This window comes from Miscanthus floridulus, chromosome 6, assembly GCF_019320115.1.
Source record: "Miscanthus floridulus cultivar M001 chromosome 6, ASM1932011v1, whole genome shotgun sequence".
NCBI lineage: Eukaryota > Viridiplantae > Streptophyta > Magnoliopsida > Poales > Poaceae > Miscanthus > Miscanthus floridulus.
Window position 1 is genome coordinate 125,676,860 of NC_089585.1, and position 16,997 is coordinate 125,693,856.

At 51.8% G+C, this 16,997-nt stretch overlaps 1 protein-coding gene across 1 annotated transcript; it reads right to left on the reverse strand.

Moving 5' to 3' along the window:
* Positions 1-12,944: 12,944 nt before the first annotated feature.
* On the reverse strand, positions 12,945-15,515 carry LOC136459479 (uncharacterized). The gene is made up of 6 exons (XM_066459325.1): positions 15,191-15,515; positions 15,040-15,126; positions 14,743-14,909; positions 14,394-14,485; positions 13,811-14,045; positions 12,945-13,244 (listed from the first exon to the last, which is right to left on the reverse strand). Exons 1-5 carry the CDS (start codon positions 15,341-15,343, stop codon positions 14,035-14,037), a joined length of 510 nt encoding a protein of 169 aa, XP_066315422.1. The 5' UTR covers positions 15,344-15,515; the 3' UTR covers positions 12,945-13,244; positions 13,811-14,034.
* Positions 15,516-16,997: the final 1,482 nt, after the last annotated feature.

Sequence of the window (16,997 nt, forward strand, 5' to 3'; positions counted from 1 at the left end):
GAAAATGATTCTCACATTCATGAGACGTCATCTTTCAAGTGGTATTTTTTATTCTAAAATCAATGTGCATGATTTCTACAAAGAATTCTACTTTTGTGTGCACATATTTAGGGGGAGTAATTCTACAACTTGGATGCTTTGAGACTAACATTTTTTCAAATGGTATTAATTTTTCAAACCTATCACATGTGTAGTAGTCTCATTGTAAGGAAATTGGAGTCCCCGGAGTTAAGCATCATTCTTCAATTGGCATCATCATGTTGATTTCATTTCATATTTATATGCTTTCTCCCTGCATTATATAGATCAAACTCTCTTGTGCAATAAATTACTAATTATGTATATGCTTTGCTTCCTACCATATGTATGCATACATTTAGGGGGAGCTTAGTTTATATAATATGATAGTCAAATTTTGTGATCCATTTCACTCTATACACAAAGGATCACGAAATTTGACCCTCCCTTGTGCTACTAATGCCTTCCTTTTCGGTGTTTGATGCCAAAGGGGGAGAATTTAAAGGACCAAAGGCAAGCATCAAGTTGATGCCTACAAGTGGTAATGGTCCGAGAAAGGGAGGAAAGTGGATTATGGATTAGTCTAAGTAATGGTAAAATTTGTAGGAATCCATAATGCCACATGGGATTTTTTGCAAGGGCAGGATAACCTTTCATTTAGTTTTAATTGATATCTTACAATTGATTTCAATTGGTATCCCTTAATATCATATATGATTTCAATTGGTATATTTAAGTATCAAATAAACTTGCCCTTTGTATTGTATCCTAGCAAGTAGGTAGTTTTTAACTTCCAAATTCTTATTATTTGCTTGCTTTGGTCGTGTTGGCATCAATCACCAAAAAGGGGGAGATTGTAAGGAAAATTGACCCTTGGCCCATTTACTTTGGATTTTGGTGTTTGATGACTAACATAACCAAATTGTACTAATGAATTTGCAAGTGTTTGTTTTGTAGTTCAATAGGATGCAAGACATGATTTGGACGAAGGCAACGTGATGATTCGATGATCAACACTTTAAGCAAGACCTTAGGAGCACAAGAAAAGACCCAAGAGATCAAGCAAAGTCCAAGCATGACGATTAGAACCAAGCCGTACGCAAGATCACGAAGAAACGAGCTTGCAGAGGCAACCGGACGCTGGTGGCTCGGCAGTCGGGACGACCAGACGTTGGACCGGTGGCTCGGCAGTCGGGACGACCAGACGCTGGACCGGTGGCTCTGTAGTCGGGACAATCGGACGCTGGACCGGTGGCTCTGTAGTCGGGACGATCGGACGCGGGCGATGAAACCGACTAGACATAGGGAAGCAGCGTCCGATCGAGTACAGTAAGGGTCCAGAGCGGCAAATCTACGACTAGACACGTTCGGTGGCAGGCGACCAGACAGTGGCAAGCGTCCGATCAGTATATTGCCAGCTCAACGGTCGGGATGACCGAACACGTCCAGTCAGGACGATTCAGCGTCCGGTCAGTAGCAGTTTCACGGGAATTCGACCCCAACGGCTACTTTCTCAGTGGGGCTTATAAATACAACCCCCAACCGGCCATTTGAGAAGGGTGGAGCTGAGAAAACATACTAAGGGTGTTGATACACCATTTTAGTGATCTCCACTTGCATAGAGCTTAGTGATTTATTAGGTGATTAGCGTAGGTGCTTTGCGAAGTGCTTAGGTTGATTACCACCGCTCATGCGCTTGCTCTAGGTTTAGGCCTAGTGTTTAGTGAGGTTTGCATACCTCTTACCACTCGGTGCTTGCGAGAACCATTGTTGTACATCGGAGGGGCTTGAAGTCTTGCGAGATCACACCAACTGCGTTTGTGGTGTGGCCACCATCATGTACCGGATGGAACAAGGCCCGCGGTGTTTTGGCCGGAAGCTTGATAGTGAAGACGGCGGGGAGCATCCGGGAGAGGCTTGCCGGAAGGCACGTCGGGGACCCACTTGCGCGTGGGGATGGCCCGAGGCTATCCACGGAGTTACCCAACCGGGAGCTTGGCCCTTGCGAGGGATTCCTTGCAAGGGGCTCCAACGAGGACTAGGGGGAAGCATGCACGCTTCTTGATACCTCGGTAAAAATACTAGAGTCGTCGACTAGAGTTTGCATATCTCTACCTTGCTCTTTAGCTTCCGCATTTACCTTGATTACTTTACTACGTTTGCGGTAGAGATAGCAACACACTAGTAAAACTATAGTTGCACATCTAGATAGTTTATCTATTGCTTAGGTTTTGCTAGGGTTAGAAAAGGAGGCCATAGTTTTGAAGTAGAAGTTTTAAGTTGCCTAATTCACCCCCTCTTAGGCGTCACGGTCCCTTCAGTCATCAGCAACCGGCGTCGGGTCCGGCATGATGATGATGTGCATTGGGCGGTAGTAAGGGCAGGCGACACGGGCTCTGGCCGAACCATCGAGGGGACCGATGAAATGCACCCCAGGCGTGGTCACCGACCCAACGACCGGAGTCCTAGCCCGGACAGCCCGAGACCACGGGCCTTTGGTCGGCGCATCTAGAGAGCGTTGTTCCCACAGCGTTTCCGACTGTCGACCAACATCACCAAATATACCGGGGAGACGAATCCCAGTATATGTCTCGAAGACTTTTGGCTCGCCTGCCGAGCCAGGGGAGTGGATGATGACCACTTCATCATTCAGTACCTTCCCATTTGCATGGGGGAACATGTTCGAGCGTGGCTCGAATTCCTCCCGCACGATAGCATCCACAACTAGGTGGACCTCAAGAGGATCTTCGTGGAAATTTTCAGGGGACATATGTCCGCCTTGGGAACTCCTGGGACCCCAAGAGCTGCTAGCTGGAGCCCAACGAGTCCCTGCAGGATTACATTCGTAGGTCCTCAAAGCAGTGCAACTCCCTTCCTGATGTCGTCGACGCGGATGTCATCATCGCATTCCTCTCTGAGATAACCTGCGAGTCCCTGATCCACAAGCTTGGCTGCCTGAAGCCCCGTACCACCTACGACCTGCTTGATGTCGCCACGAACCACGCCTCCGATGAGGAGGCGGTTGGAGTGGTCTTCAATGGAGGTCGGGACAAGGGCAAAGCCAAGCGCGAGGATCAAGATGAGGGCCCATCCACGCAGAGGGGCAAGAAGAATAAGGAGGATCAGCACCAAACGACCGACTCCGTGTTGGTCGTCGTAGCGGATCGCGCGGGCAAGCAGCCCCAGCAGGGTCTGCCTGACCACTTCGACAAACTCATGGATAGCCCCTATACCAACCACGCTTACTCTGTCAAGCACCTCTGCAAGGACTATGAGCTCCTCAAGCGCTTCCTGCGACAGGCCGGCGGGCCAAAAGAAGGAAAGGGCAAGGAAGCACCAGCCAAGAAAGGAGGCATGGCAGGCAAGGATGGGGACAGCTTCCCCGACCCCGAGGAATGCATCATGATCTTCAGGGGATCTGATGCCGTCTACTCCAAGTGCCAGCACAAAGTGCGCTACCGAGAGGCGTGTGTCTCCGAAACAGCCGTCCCCTCCTTCCTTCGCTGGTCGAAATCTCCTATCACTTTTGATCAGAAGGACCATGCATCCCACGTCGCTAGACCAGGATGCTACCCGCTCGTCATCAACCCCATCGTCCACAAGAAGTGCCTCACCAAGGTGCTAATGGACGGAGGCAGCGGCCTCAACATCTTTTACATCGACACCCTCGACGCCATGCGCATCCCCCGGTCGAAGCTCTGCCCGGCGAGCTCTCCCTTCCACGGCGTGATCTTAGGAGCGCAGGCATACTCGCTTGGGCAGATCGACCTGCCCATCATGTTTGGCGATCGAGCCAACTTCTGCTCGAAGCTCCTAACCTTCGAGGTGGACTTTTTGGGGTCTTACCACGCCATCTTAGGGTGGCCATGCTACATCAAGTTCATGGTGGTCTCCAACTATACCTACCAGAATCTGAAGATGCCGGGACCGAACGATGTCATCATCGTGGGTAGCACCTTCTCGCACGCCTTCACATGCAACCATGAGCATTTTAAGCTTGCCACTGCCGTCATCAACTCGTCTAAGCTCCCGTGCCTCGAGGAGTTGTCGACCCCAGCAGTCCCGGACTGCAACAAACTAACCTCCTCGACGACCTTCTACCCACTCAAGGAAGCTAAGGCGGTGGGGATCAACCCCACTGACCCAACCAAGACGGTGTGGATCAGGACCCAGCTCCCGGCCAAATAGGAATACGAGCTCGTAGACTTCCTGCGCGTCAATCACGATGTCTTCGCATGAAAACCATCTAACATGCCAGGCATAGCGTAGGATGTCGCCGAGCACACACTGTGCCTCATCCTAGGCTCGAAGCCCACCAAGCAGCGCCTGCGTCGCGTCGACGATGAGAGGCGTAGGGCCATAGGCGAAGAGATCGCCAAACTCCTAGCGGCCGGATTCATCAGAGAGCGTGTCTAAAGGATCACTTTTCTTTGCCATGCATAGACCAGATAGTCGACTCCACCTAGGGATGCGAGATCCTCTCCTTTCGACTGGGTGCCTACCGACTGAAGGACGACAACGGCGACGTTCTCATCAACACTTGGAACATCGAACAATTACGTCGTTTCTTCCCCTAAAATTCGGTCTTTACCGTTTTTCTTTCATTCAACGTTCGCTCCTGCAAAGCACCTTGGCTCGAACACTTTCGGCTCGGGTCACTCGGGGGCTCCACGGGGGTACGGTACCCCCTCTCTTTTTTCCTATCATATGGTAAATACATTTTTATTCGAACGAAAGGGTAGTTTGTTCCTTTAAATTACCTTATGTAACTTTGCTTTGAACATTTCGACCGACCACACCCCACCTCTACCTACGGTTACGAGCAGCTGGGCCTCACGGGCCACGCCCGGGCTCTTAAGGTTGCAGCCTATGGGACGAACGGGCAGGTGCAAAAAAGAAAAAAAAGAAAATAAACAGAGCTATGCTAGGGTAAAAACAAGGAACGGACAGGACAAGGTTCCCCGAACGAAGTGATTTCATCACAAAAATGAAACAGATTGTATTCATTAATATACAAAAATGTTTACACGGGGGCTTCCCCACGAACTCATCCTTTACATATGCTAAGTACTTCTACTTTACAAGCTATTATGGCTGCCCGGTGGCATCGGCTGCTGGTGCGACCAGCGAAGTAAGGGCCGCTCGCTCTCTAGCACGGCGACATTAGGCTCGGCCGGAGGTGGGGTGACATTCGCTTCCGATCCGGGCTCCGCTCCATCCACAAGCTGGGCGACATCCTCCTGGCGTGCGCCTTCGGCCATGTTCACACGGCGGGCATCCATCACCCACTACGTGGAGACTTGATCGGCCACCAACTGTGCGTGTGGCAACAAGCTTTCCCCGAGCGCATGGATGGCCTCCGGGCTCCAGTCATCGACGTACCCGCTGTAGATGATGGCAAAGTCCAAGTCCGGGTGGTGCGTCGCCATCGAAGTCAACACCCCCAATGTCCCGTAGAACATTCTGTCGGAGATGAGGGCCTGAACCTTATCTAGAACCTTCGCCAGCTGGATGGCGGGTGCGCTGGTACTTGGCGCCGACCCGAAGACCTCCGAGATGACAAGCTGGGCAACATTGCGCATCTGGTGAAGTTCCCCCTCAAGAGCACGTCGCTCTTCAAGGAACTTGGCCAGCGCCTCCGCATTTCGGCCAATCGTCGCCTTGGCCATCTCTAGGTCCTGCTCCAGTGACCCAACCTTTCCGCCCAGCTCTAGAAGAACGATGACAAGCTCAAAAGCAAGCTAAAGGAAGAAACCAAGACATCAAAAGTGGAATAGGTACATACCGAGGCGGGTGTTCTCGAGGATGGAAAGTCCTTCCTCCTACCGAGTCACCTGCTCACGCAGCCGAGCATTCGCCTCGTCTGTCCTGAGCACCCGGCCCTGGAGCGCGAGCACTTCCCGGTCGATCTCCGACTGGGCCATCCGGCCTGACTCCAGGGCCTCTAGGGAACTCTGGAGTGTCGCCTTGGTCTCCGCCTGGCGGGCCTTCACCGTGTCAAGCCCCCGCTCGGCGGCGGTCGCCCGCTCCGCTGCGAGCACTTCCACCGCCCACGCCTCGGTCGCCTCCGCCGCTCAGTCTTGGGACTCGCGGTGGGTGGACTCCAGCTCGTGCTCGAGCTTGGTGACCCACCGCGACGCCGTGGCTTCCCACTCCATCCGGAGGAAACGGGACTTACGGCTCAACATCTCCTCCAGACCCTGCAAAACGACAAGCAAGCATGCTGAGGCAACCGACGAAAGACCAAGGAGTCAAGGACGAACGCAGGAAACTCACCTCTGCGATATGGGGTAGGTCGACCGCGACCACCTGCTGGACGAACTTGACCTGCTCAGGGCCTCCTCCAGCTTTACCCTAGTTTGGGCGAGATTGGACTCCATCGCAAGTCCTCTCCGCAAGCACGTCCCAGAGCCGATCCTCCTGCTCATCCTGAAGGATGAACTGAACCTTCCTCGGGTCCTCGGGGTAGGGCCACACCAGGTCGGTCGTCCCCAACCCGCTGGATGGCCCAGCCAACGTTGGACCACTACCAGCTCCTATGACGACGCTGACGGCTCCACCTCATCACCTGCTTCGCTATCGGTGGAGACCTACACTACCTTGATTTTGTGGCCTATCGGTAGATGTTTTGCCTCCAGCCTGGCCGCATCCTCCCACGACACCTCTGGCTCCGACCGGGAGTGTGAGCCGTGCAGCCCTCCACCCGGCGAAGCAGGGAGCTCGGTCTCCCTCTCCTCTTCCGCCACAGTCGGTGGGGGAGAGACTGCTAGGGTCACCTCCGACCCAGCCTTCGCCGCCACCGGGATCGCCACCATCACCTCCACCACCGCCGTACTTGCGACCAGCTAGGAAGGCACCACCCCCAGAGGGGAAGGATGGGCCGCCATCGGCCTGCTCTCCCCGCCGCTCGTCGTGGCTCGATGCAGGCTGGGTGTCCACTCCATCCGCATGGGAGTTGAGGTGATGCTCAACCCTGTCAGCATCAGCCCCTATCAAAAGGAACAGGTCAGTCGCAGTCCAAAAACTTAACTATGAGATCAAAAAGAAACACAGAATACATACCGAGACATAAGCGGTAGGGCTCTGAAGCCTTGACCCACCGGCAACGGGCCCGCTAGACGGAGACCACTCACGAGTTGCGACCCATGGCCCCTCACTTCGACCAGGGGGAGTCGATCCGGTCGGCTCTTGATCGGCCCACGAATCACCACGACCTCCGGCTCGGGTCACGTCGACCGGAGCAGCTGACGGGGCATCCCCCTATTGTGGGTTGCGTGATGGCACCGACCCCGATGATGCGTGGGTGTGAGCCTGCTCCTTTGACCGCCTGGCCTACCCTGTCGCGCCCAGAGAAGGTAGGGACAAGGCTAGCAACACCTCCGAAGAGCGTGGCAAAAACATCCGCTTCGCCTCCCGTTCACCGATGGCGTCTGAGCTCGTGGCGCGCTTCCTTGGTGCAGGAACGTCACCGCGCCTCTCCGCCTCATGCCCACCGTTGGCAGACACGGCCGTAGGCTTGCGATGCACCACTGAAGTCATGACCTCCCAGCCTCCCTCCTCCTCGGAGGAGATCATGTCGTCACCCATCTCTATGGGGTCCTCCGACTCGAGCTCTGCCTCGACGTCGCTCCTTTTCTCCACGGCCTACACGTGTCGGGCGATATCCTGCTCCTTCTGGTGCCTCCTCCAAGCTTTCTCAGCTCTCTTCTTCTTTTGGCCGTCCACCACCTCCTTCAGGGCCACCTACTGAGCTGCGCCCTCTGCCCCTTCAGAAGATGGGGCCAGGACTTGTAGCGCTCGAGTCCCTACGAAACGGATGACTCGAAGTCAAGATTACAGGAGAGCAGGATCGAAAGGGACATGAAATAAGGAGAGGAGAACATACCAGATTGGACAACTTCGAAGTGTCTAGAGCTTCGGGCTTTCCTTCGAGGGTCTCTTTGGCCCTCAGTCGCAGCACCCGATCGAGTCGGCTCCAGACTTCGTCTGATGCCAACTCCTCCGACGACACGCGGTCAGGGTCCGTTGGGCTGGTGTGCATCCACATCGGCCCCGTCCTTTCCGCCAGTGGAGCGACCCTTCGACGGAAGAAGGTGTGGAACACCCGCACCCCATCGAGGCCCTGCTTCACTAGCTTCTGGAGCTCTGCCCCGATGACCTCTAGCTTGTTCTGCCGGCTAGATGGGCCCCACGACCAGCTATCCCACCTCTCTGGCCTCCTTCTAGTGAATGGCGGAAACGACGCCTCTACCGGGTTCCTGATGTAAAACCACTCCCCATGCCACCCTTGATTGGAGTTGTAGGGGGTCTATGTAGGGTAGGCGCTCGACGCACTCGGTTTTTTCTGCAAGGCGAAGCCCCCAACCGGCGCGGTCCTGGGCGGGTCCCCCTCCGACAAAGCTTGCCCTAAGAAGAGCTGCCAGAGGAAATCCACATGCGGCTCCATCCTGAGGAAGGCCTCATAGATGGTGACGAAGCCGTCGATATGCAACACCTAGTCGACTTAAGGTGCTGTAGCTCCAGGCCCAACTCATTGAGGAGCCCGTGCAGGAACCAGTGCGTGGGGTATCCTAGCCCACGCTCGTGGAAGGCGAGGAAGGAGACAACCTCGCCGGCTTGAGGACGCAAAAAATCCTTCCCCGTAGGAGCCCTCTAGTGCGCTACCTCCTTCGACGGCAACACCCCCTTCTCGGCGAAGGCAGCCAGCACCGACTCACTTACAATATATGACCTCTAGCTCGACATTGCGCTCCGAATTCACGAATGGATCTATGAGTTTCTCCTCTCCCTTGCTCTCCCCTTTTTTCTCCTAGGAACCGCCGCACACGAATGCTCTTGGCAATAAAGGAGAAAAGGCGATAGTTGGGGAATAGGCAAAGGAACGGGACGAAAGCCCTCTCCCTTCGCCTATTTAAAGAGGAGGCGCAGCAGTTGAGGAAAGGTGAAGGATTAGGGTGAGAAACACTCTCCCTTCCCCCATTCAATGCGGATGGGATACGACGGGACGCGTCCTGGCCGATGGGACGCACCCTGCCCGACGAGACGGCGCTTGGTCATACAGGACGTGGCTGGGGTATGGCCCACCACTACCGCACATCGGGCATGAGAAACAAGGCACAACTACGCGCAGGCGGCCCTCCGCCTTTCCAAGCAAGACTTGGAAGGGGCCAACAATGGGATCTCCGCCGAGGAGAGACCAACGGGCTTCCTGAGTCGATCGGACGGCTCAAGTGAAACGCTGAGAGACAGGTATGGAGCAGAGGGTGCCCCATGTGGGCCATGCTAACTCCGTCACGAACGACAAGCGTAGATCCTGGTCGAACATATCCGATAGGAGTTCCTCAAACCCCATCACTCGAGTCATCAAGGTAACATTACCAACCCCCACTATTTCTTTATATGACCATTCATTCATCTGCTGTCATTCATACATTCATACACGCATTCACACATTCATTCATACAAGTCATTCATTCATCCCATACATCCGAAGCATCGCATATGCAGTCAAAAGCATCACAATGCTCCATGTTGCGTCATGAAGCGGCAGTTGCCTCATTCAACATGAGCAACGACCAATCGGGGTTTGAAGGCCAGCCCACGAAGGGCTCGAGGCCGCCTCATGTCAAACAGAGCTAGGGTAGAAAACGCAGATGAGCCCCAGCGGCCCTCGCCTAGTCTGCTTCGAAGCAGACAGGGTCATCTCAACATTCTCGTTCGATCCTAACCTCGAGTCATGCCCATAGAATCTCCATTGAGGGGAGGCCAACGGGCCACCCGGGTCGATCTCCGGAACGACCCAGGCATCTGCCGGTATGCGGATTAAGGAGCAGTGGAATGCCACATGCGGGCTATGTCGACCCTGTCATGAACGATGGACCTAGATTTCACTCGAACGTGCCCATTAGCAAGCTCACCGAGTGCGTCACTCGAGCCATCGAGGCAAGCGGCGTTAGCTCAACCCCTCTGGTTGCGAAAACCACGGACAGGGTAACGCACGAAACTCAACCAACCCCTTCTGAGCCCAACGGGGCTCAGGGGCTCAGGGGCTCAGGACTCGCCTGATCCCTCGGCACGTCCGACGTCTGGATCCGCGACTCTGACTCGCCCGATCCCTCGACGTGCCCGACGCCTGGATCCATGACTCTGACTCGCCCGATCCCTCGGCACGCCCGACGCCTGGATCCACGACTCTGACTCGCCCGTTCCCTTAGCGCGCCCGGCGCCTTGATTGGCGACTCCGACTCGCCCGATCCCTCGGCTGCGCCCGACGCCTAGGTCCGCGAGTCCGTCTCACCCAATCCCTCGGCTGTCCCTTGGCTCCCGACGCCTAGGTTCGTGAGTCCATCTCGTCCGATCCCTCGGCTGTCCCTCGGCTACGCCCGACGCCTGGGTCCGCGAGACCATCTCGCTTGATCCCTTGGCTGTCCCTTGGCTGCGCCCAACGCTAGGGTCCTCAACTCCACCTCGTCCGATCCCTCAGCTGCGCTCGACGGCTGGGTCCATGAGTCCGTCTCACCCGATCCCTCGGCTGTCCCTCGGCTACACCCGACGCTTGGGTCCGTGAGTCCATCTCGCTCGATCCCTTGGCTGTCCCTCGGTTGCGCCCGACGCCCTGGCTGATGACTCCGTCTCGTCTAGTCCCTCGGCCACGACCAAATGCCTGGGACCACGCTCCTGGAAACGATGGGTCAGAAACTGGAAAGAGGAGGCTACGCCCATCAAGGTGCACACACTCACGCCCGCTGACAAAACCCCCCAGGCGATTCTGCCCGAATCGCCTAGGGGCTCAGGGGCAACACCCGCTATCAAGATAAAAATCTCCTAGACGATTCAATCCGAATCGCCCGGGGGCTTGGGGGCTCCTACCGGGTTCATAAACCTAGGGTCCCTCATGAACCTGCTTTCTAGCAAAAGCTCGGCCCAGCAGATGACGTTGTGAACGACGCACAACTCCAAGGCCGGCTCAAATACCTAACGATAGGCCAGAAGGGTGATCCAATCTCTGACCGGAAGGCCTAGCCAAGGAGGAACGGCGCCCGCTTCTGACTCTGGCCCACCTCTCCGACCGAAAGGCCTGGCCAGGAGGAACAGCGCTCGCTTTTGACTTTGGCCCGCCTCTCCAACCGGAAGGCCTCGCTTCCGACTCCGGCCCGCCTCTCCGACCGGAAGGCCTAGTCAAGGAGGAACGTCGCTCGCTTCCAACTCCGACCCGCTTCTCCGACCGGAAGGCCTAGCCAACGCCACTTTCGACTCCGACCCGCGTCTCCGATCGAGGATGCACCGAACCTCTGCTTACAGCTCTTCTCCGACTGGTGCAGTCGGAGCCGACTGGGACCAACCGACCAGGGACGCCCGCTCGGTGAAGACCCAGGAAACGGGCAGAGCAAGTAAGGCAGCGCGCTCAAGTCAACCGCAATACCAAGGACCGTACCCTATACACCTGTAGGACAGTACCAACAGGACATGTCAAAATGGTGTCCTGCCACCTTCCAAGCATGTCAGAACCCAAGCAGTGTTGTGGGCGCCGACGTTTGCCCTACAGTGTTGTGGGCGCCATCAATTCCCATACCAGGTGAACACGGTAAAACCCCCGACATGCCTCTGGGCATCAACAGTATTGTGGGCGCCGTCATCTGCCATACATGGTGAAAACGGTAAAACCTCCCACATGCGTCTGACATAAATAGTATTGTGGGTGCCTACAATCATCTTGTACCCGACGGCATGGGCAACAAAACTTAGTAGCATACGTACACCCTCTCTCACTTGTAAGGCCATCCCCTTCCTCTATAAAAGGGGATGCACTCTCTCCCAATAAAAACGATCGATCGACGACACTCCAACGACTCTCCAACGATTCGAACAACCGACGATCGACTCGCTCTCTGCTAGCTTCAGACACTCTAAAGCTACACAGAGCACACGCTCGAATACTTAGCGCACGTAGGAGCTCCCGTCACTCTCGGCCCTTCGGTCCGGAGTCCGACCGGACCTCTTGCACCCCCATCTTTCTCCCTCTCGTTTGTAACCCCACAGCAAACTGCGAGCACTTGGGCTCAGGAATAAAGTCATCGACCGACTCAAACTGGATGTAGGGCATATTGCCTGAACCACTATAAACCCTGTGTCATTGAGTGCTTAGCCACATCAGATCACAACGTACGGCAAAACTATAAATATTTACGTGTTGGTCACTTTCTGCACCGACACTAATACTTGATTTGATGCACCCTAAATCTTTCAAAAATACCTTATTTCTATATTTAGTTTTGTATCTCACATCAGTTGCTTAATGTATGCATCGTCTTTCAACTTTGAGAATTAGTTGCACTGTACTCAGACCTCACATGGTGTGCATCGAATCATCACTTCTACCCAAATTTACCATTGACGATATTAGTACTAGTGGTACACTTTTGGTGTAAGAATGGCATTACTTCTATCAAAATTGACCATTGGTTCTCTTACATATATTATGCTATTGCTGTTTCAAAATCATCAATTATCAGTAGTGGATGATCTTGTACCCCAACCTTTTGCACTAAGTACCGACCCTAGTAACGGATGATCTCATTTTTTTTAGAGAAGTAATGTATGATCCCATAGCTCAACCTTGTGGAGCAAGTACTAACCCCATGGTACTAATCTATAGGAAACATTTTGCTACAAATATTATAAAGACAATAAAAAATTGCTAACCTAGCGAAATCCAACAAGGGCGCAGAATAGCCGCGCCAGAGTTTTCAAGTGTAGAGTTATAATTCGTGTAGAGATCGATAATTTAACCTTATCGTTGGCCAGATTTGAAACTTCAGACCCCAATGATTCTAACGTGAGACAACAAAAACATAACGCATTGCATGTAAAAGTAAATGACAGTAACATAAAACATAACCATACAGATGATTACTTAGTTACAAGTTCAGAATGTAAAGTTGAAAGCTGTTCGGCTTACCCCATATTCGGTTTGTTCGGCTTTTTTTTCAGCCGAAACAGTGTTTTTCTCTCACAACAATTCAGTCGGAACAGTGTTTTCAGCCAGCCAAGTTTCAGACCAGCGAACGGGCCAGTAACATAAACATCATCATACAGATGATTACTTAGTTACAAGTTCATAATGTAGACTTGAAATAAACTAAGAAAGATATGCTCATGGAAGTCTTCACATCGGACAGTGATCAAAGCATCATAATGCATTCAACATTATCCTTAGTTGATCCTCCCTGAAAGGAATTGTCATTAAGTCAATATCTTAAAGGAAAGAGGAAGGGGATGGGGAAATTAGAGAAAACCCTCTAGCAAAAATATAAGGTATCCTTGTTGCAGCCTATATGGGGACACACGGGCAATTCTATAACCCAGAACCAGTAGCTGGCCTGGTCAAGTTGAGCAAATGTTTTCACAGATCTTTAAAAACTAAGCCACACACATTCTTAAGTTTCATATACATCATAGAACAGACTAGGTAACAATTATTTAATACACTAACATTGTTAGACCCCTAGTTTAACCAGTGCTGGTTTGATTGCTGGTTTGGACTTTTGTAGTATATTTCTATTGTATATTGTTGCTATTCACACTTAGTCTTCAATAATGCCTAAATTGGAAAATTATTTTTAAAAAATATTACCAAATATATTACTTGACAAATGTAAGACCACAGGGGGTATGACAAAATGGAAGCAGCTAGAACCAAAGAGGTCAGGGGGACAATCCCTACTGCAGTACTGCTGCAAAAAATTGACATGCCTGTAACAATAGATTGTGTTACTACAACAATTTCAAGTACCTCCTAAGTATTCGATTTGCCTTTTCAACTTGGAGAGTTTCTCAGCTGTGTTCTTCTGCTTCTCTTTCACTGAGGATGCACCATGATGAATGTTGATCGCTGATGAAATTGCCATAAGAGTCCAAATGATAGGACCGACAAGCACCCATTTAAAATTTTTGTAAAAGCTGCTTCGAACCTCCAACTTCAAAATCCTACGTTCTAGCTGCTTCAGGCTCCCCGAATCAACATGACCCTGTGGAGGCAGATAATATTTTTAGCAACTACCAGCTGACAGGTGTGTAAGAATGCATCATATGAACCATTTTACCGCAACTGCAACAAAACTTCATTTACTTTTGCCTAGACTCATTAGATAAGAAAATCAACATGAAGCCAAAATCCATAATGGCCTGAATATCCTAGTTTTGCACAGGATGAAAACAACCATATGTATACGCGAGTAAAACATAGTTCGTGCAAAAATAATTATCAAAGCATGAGTTAGCAAAGCAACACACAGTTATAGACTCCAAAAACTCCTAAAAACATGTACATGTTTCATTGACATCAATTTGCACAAGACCTTCTCGGCCTTTATTACCTTCAAGGATCCCTTCTGGGCGTTTATTACCCCTGAAGCAGTTGCAGTTGTTTTTCCAACGGAAGCAGCTGCAGTTGTCTTTCCAACGGCAACTGCAGAAGGTGAAGAAGAAGCCGTTGGTCGTAACCGTGCACAAATCACAGAAGGACAAAAACGACCAACAAATAAAAATACATGAAAGAATACTATAAAAGGAAGAAAATACATAGAATGGCAAGAAAATAAGTGTCAAATGTTTGAAGGTCTATTTTTACGAAGTCGACGTTTGGAGTCCAAAACAGCAAAGCGCCACGATTGGAGTCCCAAATATGCAATTTCCTCCCGGAAAAAAAGGTTTGAGAAACATTACCTCCTGGCGAGGCAAGACCAGAGCAGATTTTGCGATATGAGCGGGTGTGACCCCGCCGGCCGCCGCAGTTGAGGCCCCTTTTTTATTACGCATCCTAAGGACAATGCCTCTATTGAGGATCCCTTCTGGGCCTTTATTAACTCCGACTCCGAAGCAGACGCAGTTATCTTCCCAACGAGAAGACAAGGACGGAATATTAGTAAGGGATCAAAAAAATAGTGAAGAGAGTAGAAGGTGAAGAATATTAGTAAGGGATCAAAAAAATAGTGAAGAGAGTAGAAGGTGAAGAAAACTTACATCTTTATTGGAAGAAGAGGAAGCGCATACATGCCTCTGCTGTAGGCAAAAATAAGTCTGCCGAAGGAGTCCGAACACCGTGCGAATCTATGGAGAAACTCCGTTAGGAGTAGTACGAACCGCCGCAATAAAGGGATTTGAGAACCATTACCTCCTGATGACGCAAACGCCGGAACAGATCTTGCGACATGAGCGGGTGTGACCCCGCCGCAATTGAGGCCCCAAACACCGTGGTCTGGATGCGCCATGACACGGCAGTTGAAGCCGCGAGCGCCGTAGACTGGATGCGCCGGGCCGCCGCCATCAGTTGTGGCTGCTCGGCGTCAGCGAAGCAGCGATCGGTGGGGGTCTGGCTCCTGGTACTGGCCGGCACCGCAGCCTAGCGCGAGCCACCAGGCACCAGCGTGGAGAGATGACCGGCGCAGAAGCACGCTAGCGCTCGCGCGGCCGAACCGCTGGCGGCGTCGGCGCTTGGCCCAGCGGGGGGCTGGGGGACTGAAGAGCTGAGGTACTCAACAAAAGCCGGTGCTGGGCCTTGGTGGGCCGATTTGTTTTTTAGCCGTTTTTTAAAAAAAATTCAAAAATTTATTCCTGGAGGTATGTTTTTAAAATCAGGACCCTTAGCTCGGCGTCATCAAAATCTGAACTCTTAGCTCGGCGCCATCGTTGGTGATACCGAGCTTACACGTCTTGGCGCCATAGATTTTGGCGCCTAGGTCTTGGTATCGGCGTAAACGCGGCGGTGACTTGGCAGGCACCTTGCCGCCGTAGATCTTGGCGCTGAGCATGGTGCCGTGGTTATTAACGCCGAGAATGGTGCCAAGATCTATGGCGCCGAGGTGGTGTTTTAATCTGGCTCCCAACCTTCCTGCCCGAGCCTTCCCCCTCTTCTTTCTCCTCTCTCTTGGGTTTTCTCTCCCCACTTCGCTCTACCTCACAAATCGGCATATTGGACCTTAGAAACTTTGATTTGATCCATAGATGTTCGAGTTTTCTGTCCCCACTTATTGACTCCCTCCTTGTTTTTTTCAAATCGATTCGGTATATATTAGTCGGATTTTTCAACTTAATAATCGTCATTACTTAGGGCTTCATGTAATTTTAATATTTATATTATACAGCCGTAGGATGCCAAGGCGTAGAAAAGCTACCAAACCAAGGTAACCTCAGCTCACGTTGTTATAATATAGGTTCATTATTGTAGATCAAATGGGAAACCCTAGGTGTAGGGTTTAATGTTAATTGCTTTCGGTTCTTAGAACGAAAATGGCTAAATTGTAGTTATGGCCGGATGATCAGAAATGCCTTCGATCCATTGCCTCTGCCTAGTGGTGTTTCAGTGCCCATGTGCTTTTGCGGCGATCCTTGCAAGGTGGCCAAGTCCGATGAAGAGGACACGCATAGGCAAAGGTATTGGATGTGTTCCAATTTTGCGTTTGAGCCTACACTTCGTCAGCACCGCATTAACAAGATGGTGAGGAATTGATGTTTGTGTCATATGACATCTTGCATGATTTGTTTGTTTTGTAACAATTGCATTTTTTGCAGACCCCTCCACCGCTTTGTTGTAGTGGATCGACACTAAGATCAAGCCTGAAGACAAGGAATGGATGCAGAAATTGTTGCGGTGGGAGACAGAGGACAAGGAGATGATGGAGAAGAGACGCAGAGAGGAGGCTGCAAAAAAGGAGCATAAGAAAGAGGAGGAAATGAGGCGTGTTGCTGCGTACAGGGAGGAGAGGGTGGAAGAAACTTGAGCTTGCACGCCGAGCGAAAAGCAGCGATGGAGGAGAATCCCGATGCCCTAAGGAAGGGAAAGTGGCCTCGTTGCACTCAGTAGTCTCCATTACTTGCTATTTCTATGGTTTATTCATGAATAATGTTGTCTACTGTTGAACTTTTCATTGTGTTGTCATGTAATGCACTTTAAGTATGGGCATGCTTAGGTTATGCATTGC